The 24,572-nt window shown below is 44.3% G+C and overlaps 1 protein-coding gene across 1 annotated transcript in view; it reads left to right on the forward strand.

Annotated features, from left to right (window-relative positions):
• The first annotated feature begins 1,703 nt into the window (after positions 1 to 1,703).
• Positions 1,704 to 24,572, forward strand: part of GLDN (gliomedin) — a 67,770-nt gene continuing 44,901 nt past the window's right edge. The window contains exon 1 of the mRNA XM_025390344.1: positions 1,704 to 2,229. Coding sequence (XP_025246129.1) covers positions 1,867 to 2,229 — 363 coding nt within the window. The 5' untranslated portion in view covers positions 1,704 to 1,866. The remainder of the gene's footprint in view (positions 2,230 to 24,572) is intronic.

Consider the following 24,572-nt stretch of genomic DNA (forward strand, 5'->3'; position numbering starts at 1 on the left):
CCAAAAATACCTACCTGCAAGAATTGGAATGTGTATTCGTCCATTCTCGCCTTGCTATAAAGAAAAGCCTGAGACTGGGTAACTTACAGGAAAAGAATTTTAATTGGCTCATGGTTCCACAAGCTGAACAGGAAGCATGGCAGCACCTGCGTCTGGGGAGGCCTGAGGGAGCTTTTACTTATGGAGAAGGCAGAGCAGGAGCAGAAACATCTCACATGGTGGGAGCAGGAGGAAGAGGGGGCAGGAGAGACGCTACACACTTTTAAACAACCAGATCTCATGATAACTCACTATCATGAGAACAGCACTGAGGGATTGTGCTAAACCATTCATGAAGGACCACTCCCATGATCCAATCACCTCCCACTGGGCTCCACCAGCAACACTGGGAATTGCAATTCAACATGAGATTTGGGTGGGGACACAGATCCAAACCACATCGGAATGCAAATCTTTGGGGAGTAGATGGTTACAGAGCTCCTACCATTAAGTCAAAAGGCACTTGCTCTCTGATCATTCTACTGGTCTCCCCGAAACAGTGTGACCTCTGCTAGAGGAAGTCCTTTCTCTATAACTGCTCCAACTGGCTCAATGGCGGGGAGCCACCTCTTCCTTGAGTTATTGGGTTATGGAAACAGCAGTCCTGCCTTCTGGTTGGGTCTCCCAAAGAGACATCCATACAGAGTGATTTTTTTTCTTTCCTTAAATAATGTCAAACTTGAGGTTCTTAACATGGGGTTTGAAGATTGCTGTCTACATTAGTTTTCCATAGGCCCTGGGGCCCCAGGGAAACAGAGCCATTCTAGGAGAAGCTGAGAAAGATCATGAGTGAAGAGGTTCTCTGAGGAGGCTCAAATGTGCCTCTGCATTTGGTTGACAGTGGCCCTCGAGGCAGAGCAGGTATTGGGCAACATAATAGTTGTGAGGAGTAAATGAGAGGCATGGGACAACATGCTTTCCTAGGACTAGGTAAGAACCCAGCCCTGGCCCAGCTCTCCAACCCTTAGGCCAGAAAGCACCTCCGCATGGTCTTGGGACATGCTTAAAGCCTCCCAGCCGAATAGCAACAGAGTGGCTTTAGAACAAGGTCTCCTGATTCCTGTTTTTGTTTTCCTCATCACCCTGCCATTTTCTGGATATGGATCTCATGGGAGAGTTCCTGGCTTGTCAAATCCGGGAACTCTCCCTTCAAGGACGAGCCCTGTTGGCCAGGCAGTCCTGGGCTTTTCTGGTTCTGATGGGTGGCCTTTTTTGCCTTCCAGTGCCAAGTGTCTTCCTGCCCCTATCGATCCCCTTCCTGCGAAAGGTCATCTGGGGTCTTCAGTGGCCCCGTGGAGCCTCATGGCCATGGGTGGGGAGTGATGGGCAGCCTGGGGCTGGGGCCAGGACCAGACCTCCCATGGACAATGGGCAGGTGCCTTAGCATCTGGGCATGCTGATCTATTTCTCCAAAGAGGGCAGTGTGGGGGTAGAAGGGGGCGGAATCCGGAGACTTCTCTCCGTAAGAATTCCTGCTCTCCCCCTCAGTCTGACCCTTGCTTTGCCTGTCTGGGCCACGGCAGTGCCCACGGGCAGAGCAATGGGAAGAGGAGGAGAGGGTTTGCTCAGCTGGCGGGACTCTGGCAGTGCGAGCCCTGCCAGCCCCTCCTCCGCGGGCTGTCTCGGCTGGCTCCTCTCCTGCTTCTGCCCGCCTGTCCCTCTGGGCTGCTCGGGCGCCACCACTACTGTCCCCATCCCGCCCCGCCAGCTGGGCCAAAGGGTGACTTGACTCACGGCGCAGCCACCAGCCCACGGCTTGCCCGAGGCGTATAAAGGCTGCCAGGGCCGAAGGCTGCCAAGCCCTGCCCGGCCCAAGGCGCACAGAGCATGGCCCGAGGCGCTGAGCGAGGCCGTGGGGACGCGGGTTGGGGCCTGCGCGGCGCCCTGGCGGCCGTGGCGCTGCTCTCGGCGCTCAACGCTGCGGGCACGGTGTTCGCGCTGTGCCAGTGGCGCGGGCTGAGTGCGGCGCTGCGGGCGCTGGAGGCGCAGCGGGGCCTGGAGCAGCGCGAGGACAGTGCCCTGCGCTCCTTCCTGGCCGAATTGAGCCGCGCGCCGCGCAGGGCGCCCGCGCCACCCCAAGACCCGGCCAGCTCAGCTCGCAACAAACGCAGCCACAGCGGGGAGCCTGCGCCGCATATCCGTGCCGAGAGCCAGGACATGCTGATGATGATGACCTACTCCATGGTGCCGGTAGGCGGGGGCTCGGTTCCCCGTGGCGCCCCCGCCGGGTGGGCGGCTGGGGGTGTGGGGCGAGGACGCCGACGCCCTCTTCTCCCCTGGCCAGCGGCGAGGTGCTGCAGAGAGGGCTGTGGGCACGAGTAGCTGGGGATGTCACCTTGGCAAGCACCTCAACCCACTGGAGTCTGTTTTCTCATCTGTGAGGTTGGGGAGAGGGTGAAGGAGGGAGTCTCTTCTACCTCTGACATTCTTTGAGTCCGCATGTAAATGAAGGGCGAAGGCAGTGTTTTTAAAAGCCTATTTTCCTCCTCTACTTACACAAGTTTTCGTCTTCTGGTGTGAACGGAGCCACAGCAGCCTTGGGGCTCCGCCTGTGCCACTGGCCTGTGGGTGGGGCCCTCTGAGAGGATGGAGGGGCGTTTCTGAAAGAGCGTAGGCTTTTTCAATAAAGGGATTCTTCCTCTGGCATCAACTAGTGGTCTGGCTTTTCACCTGGCATCACCTCATTCCTACAAGATGACCGGCCTAATTGTTTCCGTTTAAGTGAAAACATCCCTAGTTTAACTGCCCACCTGGGACCTAGATGCTGGGAAAGTTGCCCCTGGATCTCAAGCAGTTCCAAATGAGAGACATCAATACGGTGCAATTTTTTTCTTAAAATGCAGCGTCAAAGCTGAGGTTGTTAACATGGGGCCTGCGGATTACTCTCCCCATTGGGCTCCAGGGAATATATGGAACTGCAGAAATTGCCAAGTGTGTGTGCCTATGCCCTCCTGCCCATGTGGATGAGGGTCCGCAGCTTTTCACTAGATCTTCAACGGGTCCCCCATTGCATGCCGCCCCCAAAAGGTTTAAGAAACACTGCTCTGAAGAAAGTCTTCAAAGCCTCAAAGATTTGTTTTCCGCTGTTAATTTCTTTGCTTTTGCCACTTTTAATTCAATAAGTATTTAACAAATACTGTTAGATCACACTGCAGTTCCCCATCCCATTTCATTATCTATTACGATTGCGACAGTCTTATTTCACTTTATACTTAGAAAGATTTCGGCTATTATCTCCAGTCAAGTGTGAGCCATACTTCAGAATCCTAGGTATTTGAAAATAAATCGACTTAAAGCTTCCATTGTCATAGAAGCTTTTAAATATCTTACATGAGCTGAAATGCTTTTAAAATTACGTAAAAGCACTACATACTTCAAATACATCTTTTGAGAGAGATCAAGTTTTCCATTCCTCACTTCATTTGTTTTTTAAATTCATGTTATTTAAAAATCTGGACCAAAGCAGAAATTTCCAAAAAGGACTTCTGTAAGATGAAAACGCCTCCTTAGGGGATTCATTCTCTCCCTCTCAGCTCTCTACCCTACATTTTAAGGCTTTTTTAAAACCCTCAAACCCTCATGAGCATCATTGTTTTATATTTTTAATCCTGCTTTTAAGGTAGAAGGTTTTGTATCCAAATTGCAACCTGTTCTGTCACTAACAAATTGAATGGAGACACTCATCTCTGTGTCAAATTAACTCTAGGTGACCTAGCAGTGCTACCACTAACGCTGTTACAGGGCAGAGAGCAGAACTATCACATTTGTCAGACTGGAAACTATTAGTAGATTATCATCAACTCATCCCCTACCTGCAATGGGTATGTTTTGACCTTTTAGAGTCATGAGGGCCTGTCCCTGAGGCTAGGAGAAGGCAATCATCTTACTACTGACTTTCCTCTTGGGAGCAGTTCTCAAACAGTAGGCTCAGGAGTCAACTGGAAGCATATTACAGTGCAGATTGCAGGGCCTCTCCCTCAGACCTATAGAATCCTCTCCAGAATCTTCTTTATTAGAAGTCCCCTGACCCTCATCCCCCTACATCCTATGCCATTGGTGAGTTTGATGCAGATGGTGCAGGCACCACACTTTAAGACACACTACTCAGTCTCTAACACTGAGTCTTTATTGTGCACACGAATATTTTGGGGATCTTGTTAAGATGCAGATTCTGCTTCAGATGGTCTAAGCTGGGGCCTAAGATTCTGTATTTCTACCAAGCTCCCACTGCTACCAATGCTACTGGCCTGAAGACCACATTTTGAGTAGTAAGGTTGCCTACTGGAACTATTTGGGGAGCTTTCAAACTTACTGATGCCTGAATCCTATCCTGAGAGATTCTGAGTTAATTTGTTAGGCCCCAGCCTGGGGGTGGAGTGCTCACTCTCCAGCAGGAAGGACCTTGGCATGACTTCCTGTGGATAGTAGCTGTGTTAGGCATCACACTCCCACCAGATCCCCATCAAGGCCTTTGCTTCAGGCTGAGGAGCCAATTTTATTACTGAAAAGCTTTTAAATTTATGACAGCAAGATTCTTTCCATTCAGCTTCACAGTTTTCCTCATCTTTACTCTCTGCTTTTCTCAGAACAATTATTCATATAAGAAAACAATTTTTAAAAAACATCATTTGGTAGCTCTTGGAGAGAAGTTAAGAGAATGATCTAGTGTATATCGTGGAGGCAAGTGTACACACTTCTCATAGGTGAAGGCTACACCTTCCCTGGCCCTTTTATACACCACCAGATCTTGAATGAGAGTGAGATCCAAGGTTCTCACCCTGAGGTCTTATGTCCTTAGAGGTCTAGGAACAGAAACAAACTCTACGCAGACTAATGTCAACATTTCAAAAAGCCTTCCAAAATGGTTCATTTATCCAAGATGAACCTCAATTTAACTGATAGTTTGAGTTTCTGTACTGGTTGGCTGAAAATACATCAACTCAGCATGAGAATTCTGTTTAGCTGAGCACATTCTTACCAGAACCTGGTTGGCAGCTGTAAATGACTTCATTAAAAAGGCAAGATAATTATTAAGTATAGTTAATTTGACAGAGCCAAGAAGCACATTAAATCTCTAAAACCATGTGCATACTCTTGAGAGAAAGTAATAAAAGGGGCCCTGGATGGGGCTTGGAAACCACTGAATTAGGCCGATAATGGGAATGGGGATCTGGTGAGCGTGAGTGGGGAGAGAAAATTTGACCCATCTGCTACTAAGTCCTGTGGGAGATGCTACTTCTGTTTATTCTCTTTTTCTCTGACCTCCTCTCATATTCTTTTTGTTCTCTTCCCATCAGCTACCCTCTCTCGTTGCTCTCTTCCTGTCTAACATTTGCTGATCTTCTGGTAGCTTTATCATCCTGTCTTTAAGTAAAGTCCAAAATCTAGGGTCAAGCACCCACAGGGAGTTTCATAAATATTTTCATAAATTAAACAAACATAGAGAAGATGTAATACACTGAGACTGGTGATTACGTATCCATGATAATTGTTGTCCTTGAGGGACCATATGCATTTCTACGCCCAGGATATTGTTCAAAATGTTCTTGGAACCTCTCTAACAAGAAAATCAGCCTGGCTATTTTAATAAAGCAGGAGTTACAATTCAAATGATTTTTTTAAGGAGGGCAAATATGATTCCATAATTGTCAAATGATGAAAAGGCATTTGATAAAATTTAACATCTATGCTTGAATTTTAAAATATGCAATAAAATGGGAATCAATGGATTATTTCTTAACACGATAAAATGCAATTGTGTCTTGCCCCCAAGACTATAGCTTTCCACTGAATTGTCAAATCCTGGAGATGGTTCTACTAAAATCAGTATTAAGACAGGGATGCCCACTATCACCAATAGTATCTCGAATTGTCGTAGAAAGATCAGCCAGAGCAACAAGACAAGGGAAAATGGTCTAAATATGTTAAGAAGTGAGAGTCTGGCTATATTCAGATCATACAATTATATACCTGGAAAACCCTAGAGAATCTGTTGATAACCTACCACTAACAATAACAGAATTCAGTGGGAAACAAGGTATTAAAATATTACTAAGAAATCAATAGACTTCTTATACCAAATCATCTGTTGAAAGATATAATGAAAGAAAAGATGTGCAAAACCTGTGTGTGTATCTATATACTTATCTTTTGCGTTAAGAAAGGGCTGGGGGACAACTCTTGTAGAGCACAAAATATTTGAACCAAATGGAAAAAATAACATGTTTTTGGATAGAAAACTTAGCATCATAATGAGTTAACTGAAAGTTAACTTAGAAATCTGATGCCACCCCAACATAAAACTATCAATAGGTTTTATTTTCTAGGATTAGACAAACTGATTCAAAAGTTCACATGGAAAAATAAGCGTTCCTGGCAAGGAAACCACTGAAAAAGAACAAGGAGGAACACTAGGTTCTACAAGATATTAAAATATAATTGAAGCCTGATATAATTAAAACAGAGTGGGATATGAATAGATAAACCAATGGGACAGAGTGGAAAGTCCAGAAAAAATCTTAAATACATATGGCAATTTAGTACATAATAAAGACAGTATCTCACACCAGCAAGGAAGAATGAATTTAATAAATGATTTTGAGACAACGGGCAAGCCCTCTGGGAAAAGATAAAGGCTGGAAAAGAATAGTTTTATTCTCACAATGTCTACTTTAACAAACTCTAAATGGGTCAAAGATTTACATTTTTAAAATATGAAACTAAAAGAAAATATGAGTATATCATTTTTAATTTTGGAATTGGGAAGGCTTTTCTTTCAAGTTATAACTCAAAAGCCAGATGCAAACAAACAATAAATAAATTTGGCTATATTTTAAAAGCACATGAAACAGCAACAAAACTTCTGCGTAGCAAACAACAACAAAAATAAAAACACCACAAACAAAAGTAAAAGATAAATAACAAACTAGAAGGCTGAGCGCAGTGGCTCACGCCTGTAATCCCAGCACTTTGGGAGGCCGAGGCGGGTGGATAACCTGAGGACAGGAGTTCAAGACCAGCCTGGCCAACATGGTGAAACTAAAAAATACAAAAATACAAAAATTAGCCGGGCATGAAGGTGGGCGCCTGTAATCACAGCTACTCGGGAGGCTGAGGAGGGAGAACCACTTGAACCCGGGAGGTGGAGGTTACAGTGAGCCAAGATGGTACCACTGCACTCCAGCTGGGTGACAGAGCAAGACTCCATCTCAAAAAAAAAAAAAAAAAAAAACAAGCAAAACAAACTGGAAAACTCGTATCATCTCTCATAGACACATAATCTTGCTAATACATTTGGCATTCCTAAAAGATGATTAAAAAATTTAATAGGAAAATCAGCAACAGAAATGAGAATCCAATAGGACAATGAGACAGACAGTTCTCAGGCAAAGAAATACAAATGTCTCATAAGCACATGGGAAAAGATCTCTTCATTTAAAAATGTAGATTACAACTACCCCAAAATGTAATTTTCACCTAACACGAGCTTATGCAGTCTGTGACCCAGGATGGCTTTGAATGTGGCCCAACTCAAATTCATAAACTTTCTTAAAACAGTATGAGTTTTTTTGTGATTTTTTTTCCTTTTAGCTCATCAGTTATTTCTAGTATTCGTGTATTTTATGGGTGGCCCAAGACAATTCTTCTTCTTCCATTGTGGCCCAGGGAAGCCAAAAGATTGGACACCCCTAACCTAACAGAAAGACAAAACTACAAAAGTTTGACAACACGCTCTATTAGGGAAGATGAAGAGAAACAGACAAGCTCTTGCATTGCTGTTCGGGGTGCAGAATGATGGAACCCGTACAGAAGGCACTTTGGTAAAATCTGGAAAAAATTACAAATACTCTTTGACCCAGCAATCTCACCATAGATTTTATCACCTATGAATGACATATGTGCATATTCATTGTAGAATATTTGTAAAAGCAAAAGACTGTAAATAACCCATATCCACCAATTCAGTACTAGTTAAATGAATGTATACACCCACTGGAATACTAAGTAGCTGTAGAGGAATGAGGAAATTATCTCTATAATGAGAGTTGGAACAATCCCCAGGATATATTCTAAGTGAACAAAGCAAGGCAGAGAAAAATATATATTGTATTACTTTGTGTAAGCAAGAAAGGGAAAACTAATTGAAGAAATTAACAAAAGTGCTTACTTTTGGAGGGTATAAGGGAGGAATGAACCCCTCACTGTATAGCTTTCTGTATCATTTTGACTTTTGAATCATGTGACTGTGTTACTCTCTTCTTTATGCGAGTAAAAGGGGCCTTGCCCACCGGATCATCTGTTAGCTGCTCCTGGGCTGGGGAGCAATAGAGCATGGTAGGGACTGCACCAACCTGAGGTTCATCTGCTTTGTCTAAAGGAGAGGCTCCCACTGATGGTGACTGTACAAGAACCAAAGCCTCCTGCTTCCTGTGCCTGATTTTTTTTTTCTTTTCTTTTCTGTTCTTTACTATTTTATTTTATTTTTTATTTTATTTTATTTTATTTTATTTTTTATTTTAGAGACAAGGTCTCACTGTGTCGCCCAAGCTGGAGTGCAGTGGAGTGATCATAACTCACTGCAGCCTTGACTAACTGGGTTCAAATGATCCTCCTGACTCAGCCTCCTGAGTATCTGGGACAAGTGTGTGCCACCACACCTGGCTAATTTAAAAAAAATTTTTTTTCTTTAGTAGAGATCTCACTATGTTGCCCAGGCTGGTCTTGAACTCCTGGGCTCTAGAAATCCTCCTGCCTCAGCCTCCCAAAGTGCTGGAATTATAGGCATAAGCCACTGTGTCCAGCCTGATTTATTTTTTTTAAGAGAAGTACAAAATCTGTTTTTTTATGTGAAATCTCCTGGCTTTTAAATATTGACAGCAATTCAAAAAAGTTCTCTTTTTTTTTTTTTTAAGTTGGCTGACAGAATGTTGGCCAAACAACACTCACATTGTTAGGGGCCATGTTAGGACTTCCAATCATGCATTTGCAGGAGTCTCATCTCAGAATCATGAGCGGCTTTGAACCCAAAGGGCTTTATTTAGCTTGACCACAATGCCCTTATTTACCAGCCTGACTCTGAAAGTATAGTAGTTACTGTGTCATTGTGATTGTTGCTATTACTGATTGAGGTCGATGTGGTTTTTTGCATTGGGTTTGGTTTCAGTTTTTTGTTGTTTTTTTGCTGTTTCTAAAACTCAACTCCATCTTCAGTGGATGGAGATTTCCTGTCACTGCGGCTTTTCAAAAGCATGTGCTCCTGATTCTCAGGGTAGTTCCCGAGTGGGAGATTCCAGCTGGATTAAGCAGTAACACATTATTATAGCAAACAGGTAGCTTTGCATTATGACTGCTGTAAGCTACACTGATATGAATCTAGAAATTCTATTGTTTATAGAGAAAAAAATCAGATTACCTGCAGTCACAGCTCCTGTTTGCATGGGTGCTGTATTTCCTTAAATTGGCTGTGCCAGAGTTTATCTCCCTTTCCCACTTCTTTGGACTGGGTTATTTCCAAACGTTGTAAAAGCTGAGGATTTAGACTGGGGTCAGCAAACTATGACTTGTAGGCCAAGTCCAGCCTGCTATTCGACTTGTTTTTGTACAGGCCATGAAGAATGGTTTTTACATTTATAAATGGGTGGGGAATAAACAAAAGAATAATAATATTGCGTGACATGTGAACATGATATGATATTCAGATTTCAGTAACCATAAATAAAGCTTTATTGGAATACAGTCATGCCCATGTGTTTACAAACTGTCTATTGCTGCCTTGGCACTACAGCAGCAGAGTTGAGTAGCTGCAGCAGAGACCACGTGACCCACAAAGCCTAAAATACTTTTTGCCTTGTTCTTCTCAGAAAAAGTTTGCCAGAGCTCCACTTACATCGTAATCCCCTGGAACAGCACTAGGGTTGATTCTTTCTTTTTCTTTTCTTTTCTTCTTTCTTTTTTTTTTGTTTTAAGACAGAGTCTCTCTCTGTCACCCAGGCTAGAGTGCAGTGGCGTGATTTTGGCTCACTGCAACCTCTGCCTCCTGGGTTCAAGCGATTCTCCAGCCTCAGCCTCCCGAGTAGCTGGGATTACAGGCACCCACCACCACGCCCAGCTAATTTTTTTTTTTTTTTTTTTTTTTGTATTTTTAGTAGAGACGGGGTTTCACCATGTTAGCCAGGATGGTCCTGATCTCCACCCGCCTCGGCCTCCCAAAATGCTGGGATTACAGGCATGAGCCACCACGCCTGGCCTAGGGTTGATTCTTAGTAGCTTGGGCTACTAAATCAGGGGTGCTCCAGCCTTGGTTAACTCTGGGGTCTAACACCTCTCCCAAGGCGATGGAATGCAAGACAGAGACGCACTAAGAGTGCTGTTCCATCTACAGTGAGGCTGTAGGGCTGAGCCAGGCTGCTTGCTGGCTTCCCAAACTGAGAGCAAACAATGTTAGGGGAGCTTTTAGCCATCCATTATTCCCACATCTAGGCCTTGTTTCAAACTCTATCTGTTCCCTTTGATTGAAGGAGAGAGACGCATACCACGTTAGGTCCTGCGGAGTGAGGGGCTGGGGGAACTGATGAGAGGTTAGAGGCCTGATACAGGAGGATTAAAAAAGACAGGGTGGCCAAAGTCAAACCCCATGCAGACCCTGGGAAGTGGGTTTCCATGGCCCTTCTCACGGCAGCATGTGCACAGGTGCCCTTAGGATGTCAGGGCTGTGTACTCTGAGCACACCCGACACTGTGTACTTTGTTCCCATGTTAGAAGCCACCTCTAGTTATCAATTAAGGGTTGGGAGAGAGCTTGCTGCCATATCTCTGCTAAGATTGTGTCTAGTGGTGTTGGTGATGGGAACACACCTTTAAGCTTAACTCATGTCTTAGGCAATGATGGTGCACAAGGAAGACAGGAGGGAGCTGGTCCCTGAGATCCATTGCACATACACAAATAAAGCATTCCAGGTAAGAAATTATTGGCATGATTCTCTAGGGACATATATAAGAAACAGGTGGGTCAAGGCTGATCATCTGGACCCATGAGAATAGAGCAGTTGTGTTGACCAAAGGAATGGCATGAAACCATCAGGACCTACTCCCATGTCCCAGAACTATTAAAAGCCTCCAGTCTCTTTCTATCCAAAGCAGCAGAGGTGAGGGCAGTAGGAATGAGCCTACCAAGGCTTTATAGACTGAGCAGGGTAGAACCTTCTGGGGCTTGGTGAGTTGTGTGCTCTTGCCTTTTTTTTTTTTTTTTTTTTAAGTGAACATAAACTCAAGATTTTATTGTATTCATAATAAAACAAAAGATGACACTTAAAACGAGATCTCTTGGCCCTTTCTCTTCTTGTGTCCTCCCAGTTCAAAATGCTTGCATCTCTTGATAGCCAGCATTCTCTTAGATCTGTTTAGAGACAGGGTCTCACTATGTTGCCCGCGGTGGTCTGGAACTCCTGGGCTCAAGTGTTCCTCCTGCCTCAGCCTCCCAAAGTACTGGGATTACAAGCATAAGTCACCACACCCAGCTGCTCATGTCTTTATCCACACTATTTCCCTGCCTTTCCCTCAACCTTCCCTGCCACTATGCCAGGGATAAAATTGATTTTTGTCTTGGAACTCAGAGCCACATTAAAAGTACCTGAAAACTGTCTCTCCACTGTGGTGAGAGAGCAGTACCCTGTGATCAGCCAATTGGTTAGTAGCACTGCCCACTAGACCACAGGCTGAGAGATCCTTAGGCAAAGGTCCCTTCCTGTGTGAGTTCCAGAACAATTTCTCAGATCACAAGTCCTTCAAAGCTGAAGGCTGGTTCATCCTTCCCAAGCTCTTGTGCCAGGATCTCCCTATGGTAGTTGTAGGCTCCCCTGCACATGGTACTGCTGCCAACTTCAGCCCTCATGTACCTGTCCTTAGCTCAAGTAACCTGGGATCTTTCTTCATTGTTAAGTTCCCAGCCCCATTCTCTCTCCCTAATTATTTGAAGTATGTGATGGTGGTAAGCAGTGTGGACTTGGAAGTCAGATGGATTCACATCCTGGCCCTATAGCTTGGTAGCTGGGTGATCTTGGGCAAATCTTTTAACTTCACCAAGCCTCAGTTTCCTCATCTGTATGACTGAGAAAATAGTACCTACCTCATTAGGTTGTTAGGATGTTTAAGGGAGATCATATAGGTAAAGTGCAGTGCCTGGTATAGTCAGGTTCTCAGTAAGTGTTCATTGTTGCTGTTACTAAGATTTATCATACTCTTAGTCCATTCAGGCTGCTATAACTGAATACCCATAGGCTGGGTAGCTTATAAATGACTGAAATTTATTTCTCACAGTTCTGGCAGCTGGGGAGTCTAACATCTAGGTGCCAACAGATTGGGTGTCTGGTGAGGGTCTGTTTTCTGGTTCATAGATGGCACCTTCTCACCTTCTCACCTTCCACCATGGTGGAAGGGCAAGGCAGCTCTCTGGGGCCTCATTTTTATAAGGTTATTAATCATTTTTATGATTTTATAAGATCATTTTTATAAGGTCATTAATCCTATTTATGTAGGCTTTCCCTTCATGACCTAGTCACCTTCCAATGACCCTGCCTCCTAATACCATCACATTGATGATTAGGTTTCAACGTAGGAATTTGGGGGTACACAAATATTCAGACCAAGGCACTCAATATTGCTTTGCCATTAGCCCTTTTTGCCCTATGCTGCTAGTGTCTTGTTTCTGGGTTTACTCTTTATTTCCATTTCCTTCAGGGTGCCAACTTGTCTGTTCATCTGTGCTTTTAGCAGCTGCTGCTTTGGAATAATATTTGGCCTCTTAAAGTCTGGATTGGAATCATACCAACCTAAATCATCTTGCCATTGACAACAGAACAGAGTTCCCCTTGATATGGCAACAGGGCTTCTTCAGAGATTCAGGATTTCCCAGCTCCCACCGCCCGAAACTGCCTTAGCAAAGATTATAATAACAGTGTGAAAATTACGACAGTGAAAGAAATCTGACCTAACTGGCTCCATCTTGCTTTTGACCTCCAAGCTGCCCTCATTCATTCCTCAAAGTAGGCTGAACTAACTTTGGAAGGAATTTAGTTTATAGTTCAACTTTTTAACAAAGATATCAGCCCCTCCCCAAAATGTACTCCCTCCTGGCTTGGGAAGTGGAACACCTTTGTCAAACAAAAAAATTAGCCACAAGATTAGAAGTTTTGGCTCAAGAGTCATGCAGCCAGACGCCTCTAGATTCCTAACCTCCCCAGTTGCTCCTATGCGTAACTTGACTACTGGGAAACCTAAGATTGGTATTCAAGGTATTTTTTAGACTCTGCACTCTGATGGATCAGCTGGCACCACCAAGACCAATAAACTGGTTCATCTGGTCTTGTGGCCCCCACCTTGGAACAGACTTGGCATAAGAGGAGAGCTTCGACTCCCTGTTATTTCATCCCTGACCCAACCAATCAGCATTTCCCATTCCCTAGCCCCCCCACCCCCACCTGCCAAACTATCTTTTTAAAACCCTAGCCTCTGAACTTTTGGGGAGGCTAATTCAAGTCATAATAAAACTCTGGTCTCCTGTTTAGCCAGCTCTATGTGTATTAAACTCTTGGTCGCAATTCCCCTGTCTTGATAAATCGACCCTATCTGCACAGCAGGCAAGTGAACCTGTTGGGTAGTTACACCTCTGTGTGGCCACTGGTGATGAGGTTTGACATTCACTGAAAGGCAGTCATCTTCACCACTCTCTGACTGGCTCGGCTATTGTCAGCTTCTGTTGATTCCTGTTGGTGACATTCCTGAAAAAAATTTTGCATGCTTGCATTTGGAAAATTGAGAAAATGTGAGTGGAAGGTAGAGCAAAAACAGGTTGAGAAAGAACAATTTTACTTCTTAGGGGTCTTGTGTTCTCCAGGATATTGTTGCCAATGTGGGAACTATCAGAACAGTCCTCAGATTTGATTAAAAAAAGAAAAAAACAGTCAATTAAAAAAAAAAAAGACACTCTTTTATTCCCTCTACATTCCTCAAACTCGCCACCACCACCACCACCACACACACAAAAAGAAATTCTTGGCCAAATCTACTTGACATTCAAGATTAATTTACATGCATTTTATCTACAGACTAAAGGTCATGTTGTTTAAAACAAGCTGAAACTTTTAAGTTGTAATTAAGCTACAAAGGGAGCATTTTGCAGCCCATCAGTTGCTTTTATGTAGATTTTAACAGCTCTATACTTTAAATAGATATAATCTGCTTCTAGTTATCTAAATTGAAGACACAATTTTCTTTTCTGAAAGGTAGCCTTAAAACAACAAAGCCAATTAAAGATCATTCAAAATGCAATTTGTGGAGTTTGTTCTGAATCCAATAGAGTAACCCCTTCATCTACCACTCAGAAAAAGTTTGTGCTTGCCAAAGTGCTGGGGAATCTGGAGGCCCTGCCTAGGCTCTCTATAAAAACTGTGAAGTACTTTGTAATGAGTTGTGAATAAGTGCACTCTAAAATGTTGAGCTGGTGATGGCAAAAATAATTCCCCAGTTTTTTTGTTACTCAGTGGGTGAGTGTTGGAGTCTGGAATCCCTTTTACTGGAAGGTGGAAAATACCTACCCCAACCTAAGCCACATTTGGGGACCTTGGAATCAGTCTCTGAACAGGAAGACCTTTAGAGGAAAATCCTTCACAGTGACTATGTGGAGAGCATGGGGCAGTGAAGAAGAGAGAAAATAAGTCCTCACTAAGGAAACTGAACTCAAAATGGGCAATGGAGAGTTGTTGAGACTGGAGCAGGCAAGGAGGGTGAATCATTCCAAGTAGAGGCAATAATTTGAGCCAAGGTCTAGGGACTGAAATGAAAATGGTGCAAGTCAGAAAGAACAAGAAGCCAGACAGACCTTCCTGTACTGGAGAGTTTGGAGTAGCGAGAAGGGAACGAAGGTTGGCTGGGTTAGAGAGAGGCTTGAATTTCTACTTTTGAGAAGTTGAGAATGAACCTAATGAACAACTGGGAGCCATTGTAGATCCTTTACCAGGGAGGAGTCATAAAGACAGTGGTTTTATAGGAGGACAGATCTGTTGGTGCAAGGCAGGAAAGACTGGAAATGGGGAAAGACGGAGGCAAGAAGAAAACTGGAAAGTTATTACATTAATCCAGGCAAGAAACAATTCATGTCTGGCTAAGATAATGGCATTGGAAATGAAGAAGGGTTATATCATAGAAATATCAAAAGAGAAGCATGAATTAATCTTGCTAACTAATTGGATATAAGGAAAAGCGTTCCCGGAAAGAGGTCCTGATCCAGACCCCAAGAGAGGTTTCTTGGATCATGCACAAGAAAGAATTCGGGGTGAGTCCACAGAAAAAAGTGAAAGCAAGCTTATTAGAGAAGTAAAGAAACAAAAGAATGACTACTCCAGAGGCAGAGCAGCCCCAAGGGCTGCTGGTTGGCTACTTTTATGGTTATTTATTTATTATAAGCTAAATATGGGGTAGATTCTTCATGAGTTTTCTGGGAAAAGGGGCAGGGATTTCCCAGAACTGAGGGTTCCTCTTCCTTTTAGACTATATAGAATAACTTCCAGCCATTGCCATGGCATTTGTAAACTGTCATGGTGCTGGTGGCAGTGTCTTTTAGCATGCTAATGCATTATTAATTGGCATATAATGAGCAGTGAAGACGACCAGATGTCATTTTGATTGCCATCTTGGTTTTGGTGGGGTTTGGCTGGCTTCTTTACTGCATGCTTTCTTTTTTTTGAGATGGAGTCTCACTCTGTCACCCAGGCTGGAGTGCAGTGGCGTGATATCGGCTCACGGCAACCTCCGCCTCCCGGGTTCAAGTGATTCTCCTGCCTCAGCCTCCTGAGTAGCTGGGATTACAGGCACGCGCCACCAAGCCCGGCTAATCTTTTGTATTTATAGTAGAGACGGGGTTTCACCGTGTTAGTCAGGATGGTCTTGATCTTCTGACCTCGTGATCTGCCTGCCTCGGCCTCCCAAAGTGCTGGGATTACAGGCATGAGCCACTGCGCCTGGCCCTACTGCATGCTGTTTTATCAGCAAGGTCTTTGTCACCTGTATCTTGTGCTGACCTCCTGTCTCATCCTGTGACTTAGAATACCTAACCTCAGCTGGGTGTGGTGGCTTACACCTGTAATCCCAACACTTTGGGAGGCTGAGGTGGGCAGATCACGAGGTCAGGAGATTAAGACTATCCTGGCTAACATGGTGAAACTCCATCTCTACTAAAAATACAAAAGATTAGCCGGGCATGGTGGTGTGCGCCTGTGGTCCCAGCTACTCCAGAAGCTGAAGCAGGGGAATCTCTTGAACCTAGGAGGTGGAGGTTGCAGTGAGCCAAGATCGCACCACAGCACTACAGCTGGGGAACAGAGCAAGACTGCATCTCAAAAAAAAAAAAGAATACCTAAGCTTCTGGGAAGGCAGCAGCACAGCAGGTGTCTCAGTCTTATTTTACCCATCCCCTATTCAAGACGGAGTCGCTCTGGTTAGAACACCTCTGACAAAAGGAGCCACTTGGTCCAGATGCATTTAACATCAAGGATGGTGGTGCTATGGACAGAAGTGAGGAAACATGGAAGCGGGCTAATTTAGAAGTGAGGATGCTGAGTTTGTTTTGGGACTGAATATGACATTAAAAGAGAGAAGGAAAACTGAGACAAGAAAGAATATTCAGGGAAAGGAGAACATCCTACTTCCAAGGAGAACTCTGTCTTCTCCATGTAAGAGGCCTTTGCAAATTAGAAAGTAAGAGGCAGACCCCTAAATGATCTAAGCCTTTATAATGGTAAAGAGCATGGGCACTGGAATCATACTGTGAGTTCACTTGTAGCTCCCCATCAGCCGTGTGACCTTCGGCAGATCACTCAACCCCTCTGCATCTCAGTTCCCTCGGCTTTAAAAAGGTGGCGATAGCAGTATCTAATCTACAAGTTATCATAAGAAGTCAGTTCAATAATCTATGTAAAGTCTTTACTACAATGTCTAGGACTCAATATGTGTTCACTCATCAATATTATTTTAGTATTTTTCAAATGCTGCCATTCTGTGCTTCAGGGAATTTGGATGCCTTGTAATAAAAAGAATTTGGAGATAAATCAAAAGAACTTGCCAGAGAAACAGCAGATTCTAGAATGACCCTAAAGTTTGGAATCTTGGGTGGTTGGGACAACACACAGACCTCTAGAAAAAATACTGTTTTCCAGATAGGTGTTTTGAAAGTTAATGGGGACTAAAAAGGAAAAATGTGTTTTGGATATTGGATTCAGGGAAATTACTTATACCAAGCATAATTTGAAAAGATTTGACTGGAACAGGCAACCCTTCTGGGTCCCCTTCCACCACATGGAAGCTTTGCTTTAGCTTTTGCTTTCCTTTCACTTTTGCTTTAATAAATCTTGCCACTGCACACTCTTTGGGTCTGCGCATTTCTCTAATCGAGCTGTAACACTTGCCACTGTGGTCCACGGCTTCATTCCTTGAAGCCTGTGAGACCACGAACCCTTCAATCGAGAAAAATCTTTGATCAGGAGAAGACTTCTCGTATCATTTCTGGGGGTCTGTCCGGGATTTCTCCAAAGCAGTAACACTGGACCCCTTTCGCTTGCTATTCTGTTCTATCTTCTCGCTAGAAATTGGAGGAAAACACCAGGCACCTGTCAGCCATTTAAAAGCAATTAGCATGGCCACTGCACTTAAGACACAGGTGTGAGACTTTCTGGGCAAGGGCTCCCTAACAACCCCTGGCCCTCTGGGCTGGGAGCACTGGTTTGCCTGGAACCAGTTCCACCTTTCTCTACCTTTCCTGGGAAAAGCCAAGGGCTGACTAGAGGCGGAAAACTGTCATCCCGAACTCCCAGCGCTGACCCAGTTGAGATCATGGCACAGCCAGAAGCCTCTACTCCACAGCCGCCCATGCATGCATTCCCCGCCTTTTCTGACCCATGCCTCCTGGGTCCTACCGTCCTTAGAGAAGACTTTCTAGAGGCCCTATCCTCTAGGATCTTTCCTATCCGAGTCTAAGAATCCTTGGGCTCGGAGCCTAAGTCGAAGGGGGTGGCAATCCAAAGACCCTTGCCCATGGTGCCCCCAGGCTTATTCTTATTCAAATGGGTACCAATAAACTTATATGGGACCTGTCCCTCATAACCTGTACCCTGGGCACTATCTGGGACATCAAAAGGCATGTCAGTGGCTGATAGAAGGCCTAGGACACTTTTCCTTTTGTTGCCCTAAACTTACTCCAGATTATAGAGGCTACTTTAATTATCACCTTCCCATCTGGGATCAGTGATTAGAACTGTAGAATTTCTCCACTCGAAGCAGTCAGACATATGGGCCGAAAACAATATAATAGACAATAGGTCCCCCGATTCAAGTCCAAAGGTCAACGAATATTCTTAGGAGGGCAAATAGGGGACAGAAAATTCAGGTACGAAAAGCACTATTCCAACCTTGGTCCTCCAATTTGCCGCTGCCTACCCTAAAACTGTTGTGCTTCAGTGCCATTTTCAAGGAATTTATCTTGCTGGGACAGCTCTAAGCCCAGAAATATGCTAACTGGTGCCTGGTATCTGAACTCAAAATACACCCTAAACCTAAGACCCACTTGCAGGTGCAAAGGCAATTGTGGGCACGCTGTTAAGGAGCCACTAAAATCCAGCAGCCCCAGCCCCCTTTTTTTGTGGCTAAAAAAGGGCAGGAAATGAGTGTGAGCAAACCTGCTATGTCAGTAAGCACAATTAAATCCGATAAACAGGGTTCCATGGGTGGCTGTGCACCCTGGAAATAAAAGGACACTAGAACCATAGGGGACACCCTAGGGCTAGTGCTCACTAGTGGATGACTAGGGGTGTGGGCACTCCTATGTTCTCCTTCCAGATGGGAGACATCCCTCAAAAGTGAAACCACCCCTGAGGTGTATTCTGAATAATTGGGACCAATTTGACCCTCAAACACTGAAGAATAAATGACTTATATTTTTCTGCAGCACCGCCTGGCCACAATAGCCTCTTCCCAGAGGAGAGACGTGGCCACCCGAGGGAAGTATAAACTATAATACCATCCTACACTAGATGTCTTTCGTAAACAAGAGGGCAAATGGAGTGAAGTGGCATATATACAGGTTTTTTTCTCACTAAGGGGTAACCCACAATTATGTAAAAAATGTAATTTACATCCTACCGGGGGTCCTCAAAGCCTACCCCCATACTCAGGTCTCCCCACGGCTTCCCCTCCCACTAGTAAAGACTCTCTTTTGGCCCTCATGGCCCAAAAGGAACCAGATAAAAAGATAGTCAAGGAACCGAAAGGTGCCAATGACCCTCGACTGTGCCCCCTCCAAGCCGTAGGAGGAGGAGACTTTGGCCCAGTGCAAGTACATATCCGCTTTTCCCTCTCAGACTTAAAACAGATCAAACTGGACCTAGGAAAATTCTCAGATAATCCTGATGGATACATAGACGTCTTATAGGGATTAGGACAATCTTTTGATTTAGCATAGAGAGATATTATGTTGTTGTCAGGTCAAACATTAACTCCCAACCAAAAAGAGGCTGCCTTAGCTGGGGCCCCCAAGTTTGGGGATCTCTGGTACCTAAGCCAGGTAAATGATAAAATGACATCAGAAGAAAGGGAACAATTCCCCACAGGCCAACAGGTGGTTCCCAGTGTGGACCCCCACTGGGACCTTGATTTGGAGCATGGAGACTGGAGTTACAGGCATTTACTGACTTGTATACTAGTGGGATTAAGAAAGACCAGAAAAAAGCCAATGAATTACTCAATGATGTCCGCCATAACACAGGGAAAGGAAGAAAACCCTATGGCATTTTTAGAGAGGCTAAGGGAGGCATTAAGAAAGCATACTTCAGCCAGGTGTGGTGGCTCACGCCTGTAATCCCAGCACTTTGAGAGGCCGAGGCAGGCGAATCATGAGGTCAGGAGATCAAGACCATCCTGGTTAACACAGTGAAACCCTATCTCTACTAAAAATACAAAAGAAATTAGCCAGGCATGGTGGCAGACGCCTGTAGTCCCAGCTACTCAGGAGGCTGAGGCAGGAGAATGGCGTGAACCTGGGAGGCGGAGCTTGCAGTGAGCCAATATCACTCCTCTGCACTCCAGCCAGGGTGACAGAGCGAACTCCGTCTCAAAAAAAAACAAAAAGAAAGAAAGCATGCCTCTTTGTCACCTGACTCTATTGAAGGTCAACTAATTTTAAAGGATAAGTTTATCACTCAGTCACCTGCAGACATTAGAAAAAAACTTCAAAAGTCTGCCCTGGCCCCCGAGCAAAATTTGGAAACTCTATTGAATTTGGCAACTTTGCTGTTTTATAATAGAGATGAGGAGGAGCAGGCTGAACGAGACAGACGAGACAAGAAAAAGGCATCCACCTTAGTCATGGCCCTCAGGCAGACGAACTTCGGGGGCTCTGAAAGAAAGAAAGGCTGGGCAGGCAACCCGCCTAACAGAGCTTGTTATCAGTGAGGCTTACAGGAGCACTTCCAAAAGGACTGCCCAAACGACAAGCTACCCCCTTGTCCATGTCCCTTGTGCCAGGGGGATCACTGGAAGGCACACTGCCCCTGAGGGCAAAGGTCCTCTGGGCCAGAGGTCACTAACCAGATGGTACAACAACAGGACTGAGGGTGCCCAGGGCAGGCACCAGCCCATGCCATCACCCTCACAGAGAGCCCTGGGTAAGCTTAACCATTGAGGGCCAGGAAACTAACTTCTTCCTGGACACTGGCACGGCCTTCTCAGTTTTACTCTTCTGTCCCGGAAAACTATCCTCCAGGTCTGTCACCATCAAAGGGGTCCTAGGACAGCCAATCACTACTAGATATTTCTCCCACCCACTACGCTGTGACTGGGGAACCTTATTTTTCTCACATGCCTTTCTTATCATGCCTGAGAGCCCTACTCCTTTACTAGGGAGGGATGTACTAGCTAAAGCAGGAGCCATTATCTACTTAAATATAGGACAAGGAATATCTGTTTGCTACCCTCTACTTGAGGAGGGAGTTAATCCTGACATCTGGGAAGAGGAAGGACAATATGGACGAACCAAAAACGCTTGTCCAATTCAAGTTAAATTAAATGATCCTACCTCCTTTCCTTATCAAAGGCAGTACCCCCTCTCAGACCAGAAGCCCAACAAGGGTTACAAAAGATCATCAAAGACCTAAAAGTACAGGGATTAGTCATTCACTCCCGCTTGCTAAATTTATTTAATGTCACCCTTACCGAAATTCACAAGGCCTCCAGCCAAATCCAACAGACTGCTGGATGTGCCTCCCCTTAACGCTTTAAACCGTATGTCCCAGTTCCTGTTCCCAAACGTTGGAACGCCACTGAACTGAAAACAAACACCACAGGCCTGGTGGGCCCTTTAGTTTCAAATCTAGAAATAACACATACATCAAATCTCACCTGTGTAAAGTTTACCACAACCATTGACGCAGCTGCCTTCCAGTCAAAACACGGATTACCCTACCTCCACGACTCTCTTGCTTACCATCAGGAATCTTTTTTGTTTGTGGTTCCTCAGCTTACCACTGCTTAAACGGTTCCTCCAAAAGTCTACGCTTTCTCTTATTTTTGGCGCCCCCTATGACTATCTATACTGATCAGGAGTTAAAGAATTTTCTTCTACCCAAACCCCGTTATAAACGGACACTAGTCCTGCCGTTCATTATGGGGGCTGGGATACTAGGAGGACTAGGAACCGGCATTGGAGGCATTACCACCTCCCCCCAGTTCTATTACAAATTATCACAAGAGTTAAATGATGACATGGAATGAGTTGCAGATTCGCTGGTCACCTTATAAAGCCAGTTTAACTCTTTAGCAGCAGTAGCCCTTCAAAATCGGAGAGCCTTAGATTTATTAACAGCCGAAAGAGGTGGAACTTATCTTTTTCTAGGAGCAGAGTGCTGTTATTTCGTTAATCAATCCGGAATTGTCACGAGAAAGTTAAAGAGCTTTGAGACCGGATACAGTGCCGGGCACAAGAGCTCTAAGACACAGGACCTTGCAGTATTGTCAACCAGTGGATGCCCTGGCTTCTCCCCTTCTTGGGACACTTGGTGGCTATTGTGATGTTGCTTATCTTTGGACCTTGCATTTTTAACCTCCCTGTAAAACTGGTCTCTTCCAGAATAGAACCATAAAACTGCAAATGGTTCTACAAATGGAGCCCCAAATGACCACCACTAGTACCTAGTTTTGAGGACCCCTAGACCCACCCGCCAACCTGTTCTGGTACCATGACACCAAAGACTCCTCTCTCGAGGAAACCTCAACTGCAGAGCCCCTTCTACACCCCAGTTCAGCAGGAAATAGCTAGAACGATCATCGTCCAACTTCCCAACAGCACTGGCGCTTTCCTCTTGAGAGCGGGGACCGAGGGACTACATGGCTAAGTTGGCAGGACTTCCTGCATCAGTAGGGACTTCCGTAAGGGGACTTTCCCCTAAACCAGAATAAGTCATAGCTGCAAGCTGAGGGATTGAAACTTCAACCAATCCAAAGGGACTTTCCGCTAAGCAAAAACGAGTCACAGCTGCAAACTAAGGGATTGAAACTTCAACCAATCATATAGGGAGTTTAAGCTCTAGCTGCAGCCTGACGTTTTTAACCAATCAGGCCTGCCAACCCACAAGCGATAGAAAATAAGCTAATCCGATAGGACAGAAAAAGGAAAAGGGGAGGAGACATAAGCAGATATAAGCATAAAACAGCCAAGCCAGAAATGGCAACCCTTTTGGGTCCCCTTCCACCACGTGGAAGCTTTCCTTTCACTTTCGCTTTAATAAATCTTGCCTCCACACAGAAAAAGAAAAAAAAAAAACGAAAATATTTGACTGTAGTCAATAATAATTTAATTGTACATTTTAAAAGAGCATAACTGGATTGTTCATAACACACAAAAAAATGCTGAAGTAATGGATACCCCATTTACCCTGCTTTATTACACAATTACTCATTATATGCCTGTATCAAAATATCCTATATATCCCATAAGTATATATATCTCACAAAAAATTTTTAAAATTATTTTAATTGCAAATATTTTTTATTCATTATGTCCAACGTGAACTCACGCATTCATTTTTTTTATTGACTAAATCTGCATGCTGGTTAGACCAATGCTCGCATCCAGCCAGTGTCCTGATGCTAACAGCATCAACAATTGTTTCATGGGTAAGCATCTTACTATACCCCAAAGGATCTTATTCAAATGTTTCCTGGAAGTATCATATCATATCATATCATATCACCCCACGGCAGCGTACAAGTCTTACCTTGAAGGATGGGAGAGGGGAACCTGCTTGAGCAGCAGGTACACAGGTAGCTATCCCTTGCGTTGAGGGAGGAGGGGGCTGGGCAGGGAGTAGGTTGAGAAAACACAGATGTTTTACAGATGTTTTTGCTCTGTATAAAGGACACCACAGGGCAGCATTTGAAGATAATGGTCTAATTCTTTGTCCATTCCTCCCAACATCAGACGAGTTGGTTAACTATGATTTCTGACTATTGGATGAATGTAAGAATGCTTAGATAAAAATCAGAAAGTATCTGAAGTTGTTTTTGAAGGGAACAATGTGAGTACAAAATATTGCTGTTAGCGGTTACTGAAAGATGATCCCAGCAGTACTCCTGCTTAGAAACTCCATTAGAGGCCTGGGGAAGACAAGTGATTCTCAGCTCACTTCAAAACACTCATCCCTTCCTACCCTAACTTCTTCTGCACTTATTTGTATCATACAACTCAAACTTTGGTTTTCTACAATTTTAGCCTCTAATTTGTCACCTTTAGTCACCTTATCTCTTTAAATATGTCTTACAGTTTTTTACTATGCCTTTACTGAAGTATTTGATGAATACCTCTTGACTATAGACAGATCCACGACTCGATGAGTGCATATATAAATTTGTGTGTCTGCCAGTTTCTGAACCTGGCTTTTTGCCATACTAAGAGTTTTGGAGGTGGGTCCCAGAACATTAAAAAAATTCCTTCCTAGGAATTCGTGCTACTCACCAAATAGGAGATGAGATCAGGTATTGGAGGACTGACTTAGAGAACTGCTCTACTGATCAAAAATTCATTCATTCAATATGAAGTCACTGAGCACCTGTTATATCCAAGGCACTATTGTAGGTACTCAAGAAACAGTGTAAACAAAACATACATATCCCTGTTCTCTTAAGGTTTATGTTCTGGGGGGAAGGAGACAAAAACCAAAGCAAACAAGTAATTTATCTATAGTGGTAGAAGGTGATAAGTGCTATGAAGAACAATAAAGTGGTTGGGCATGGTTGCACATGCCTGTGATCCTAGCTACTCAGGAGGCTGAGATAGGAGAATTGCTTGAACCCTAGGAGGCAGAGGTTGCAGTGAGCCAAGATCATGCCACTGCACTCCAGCCTGGGCAACAGCGCAAGACTCCATCTAAAAAAAAAAAAAAAAAAAAAAAAGAACACTAAAGCAGGGAGGAGGATTAGGGAGGGGTAATAGGAAGCTGT

The sequence above is a fragment of the Theropithecus gelada genome, chromosome 7a (assembly GCF_003255815.1).
Source record: "Theropithecus gelada isolate Dixy chromosome 7a, Tgel_1.0, whole genome shotgun sequence".
Lineage (NCBI taxonomy): Eukaryota > Metazoa > Chordata > Mammalia > Primates > Cercopithecidae > Theropithecus > Theropithecus gelada.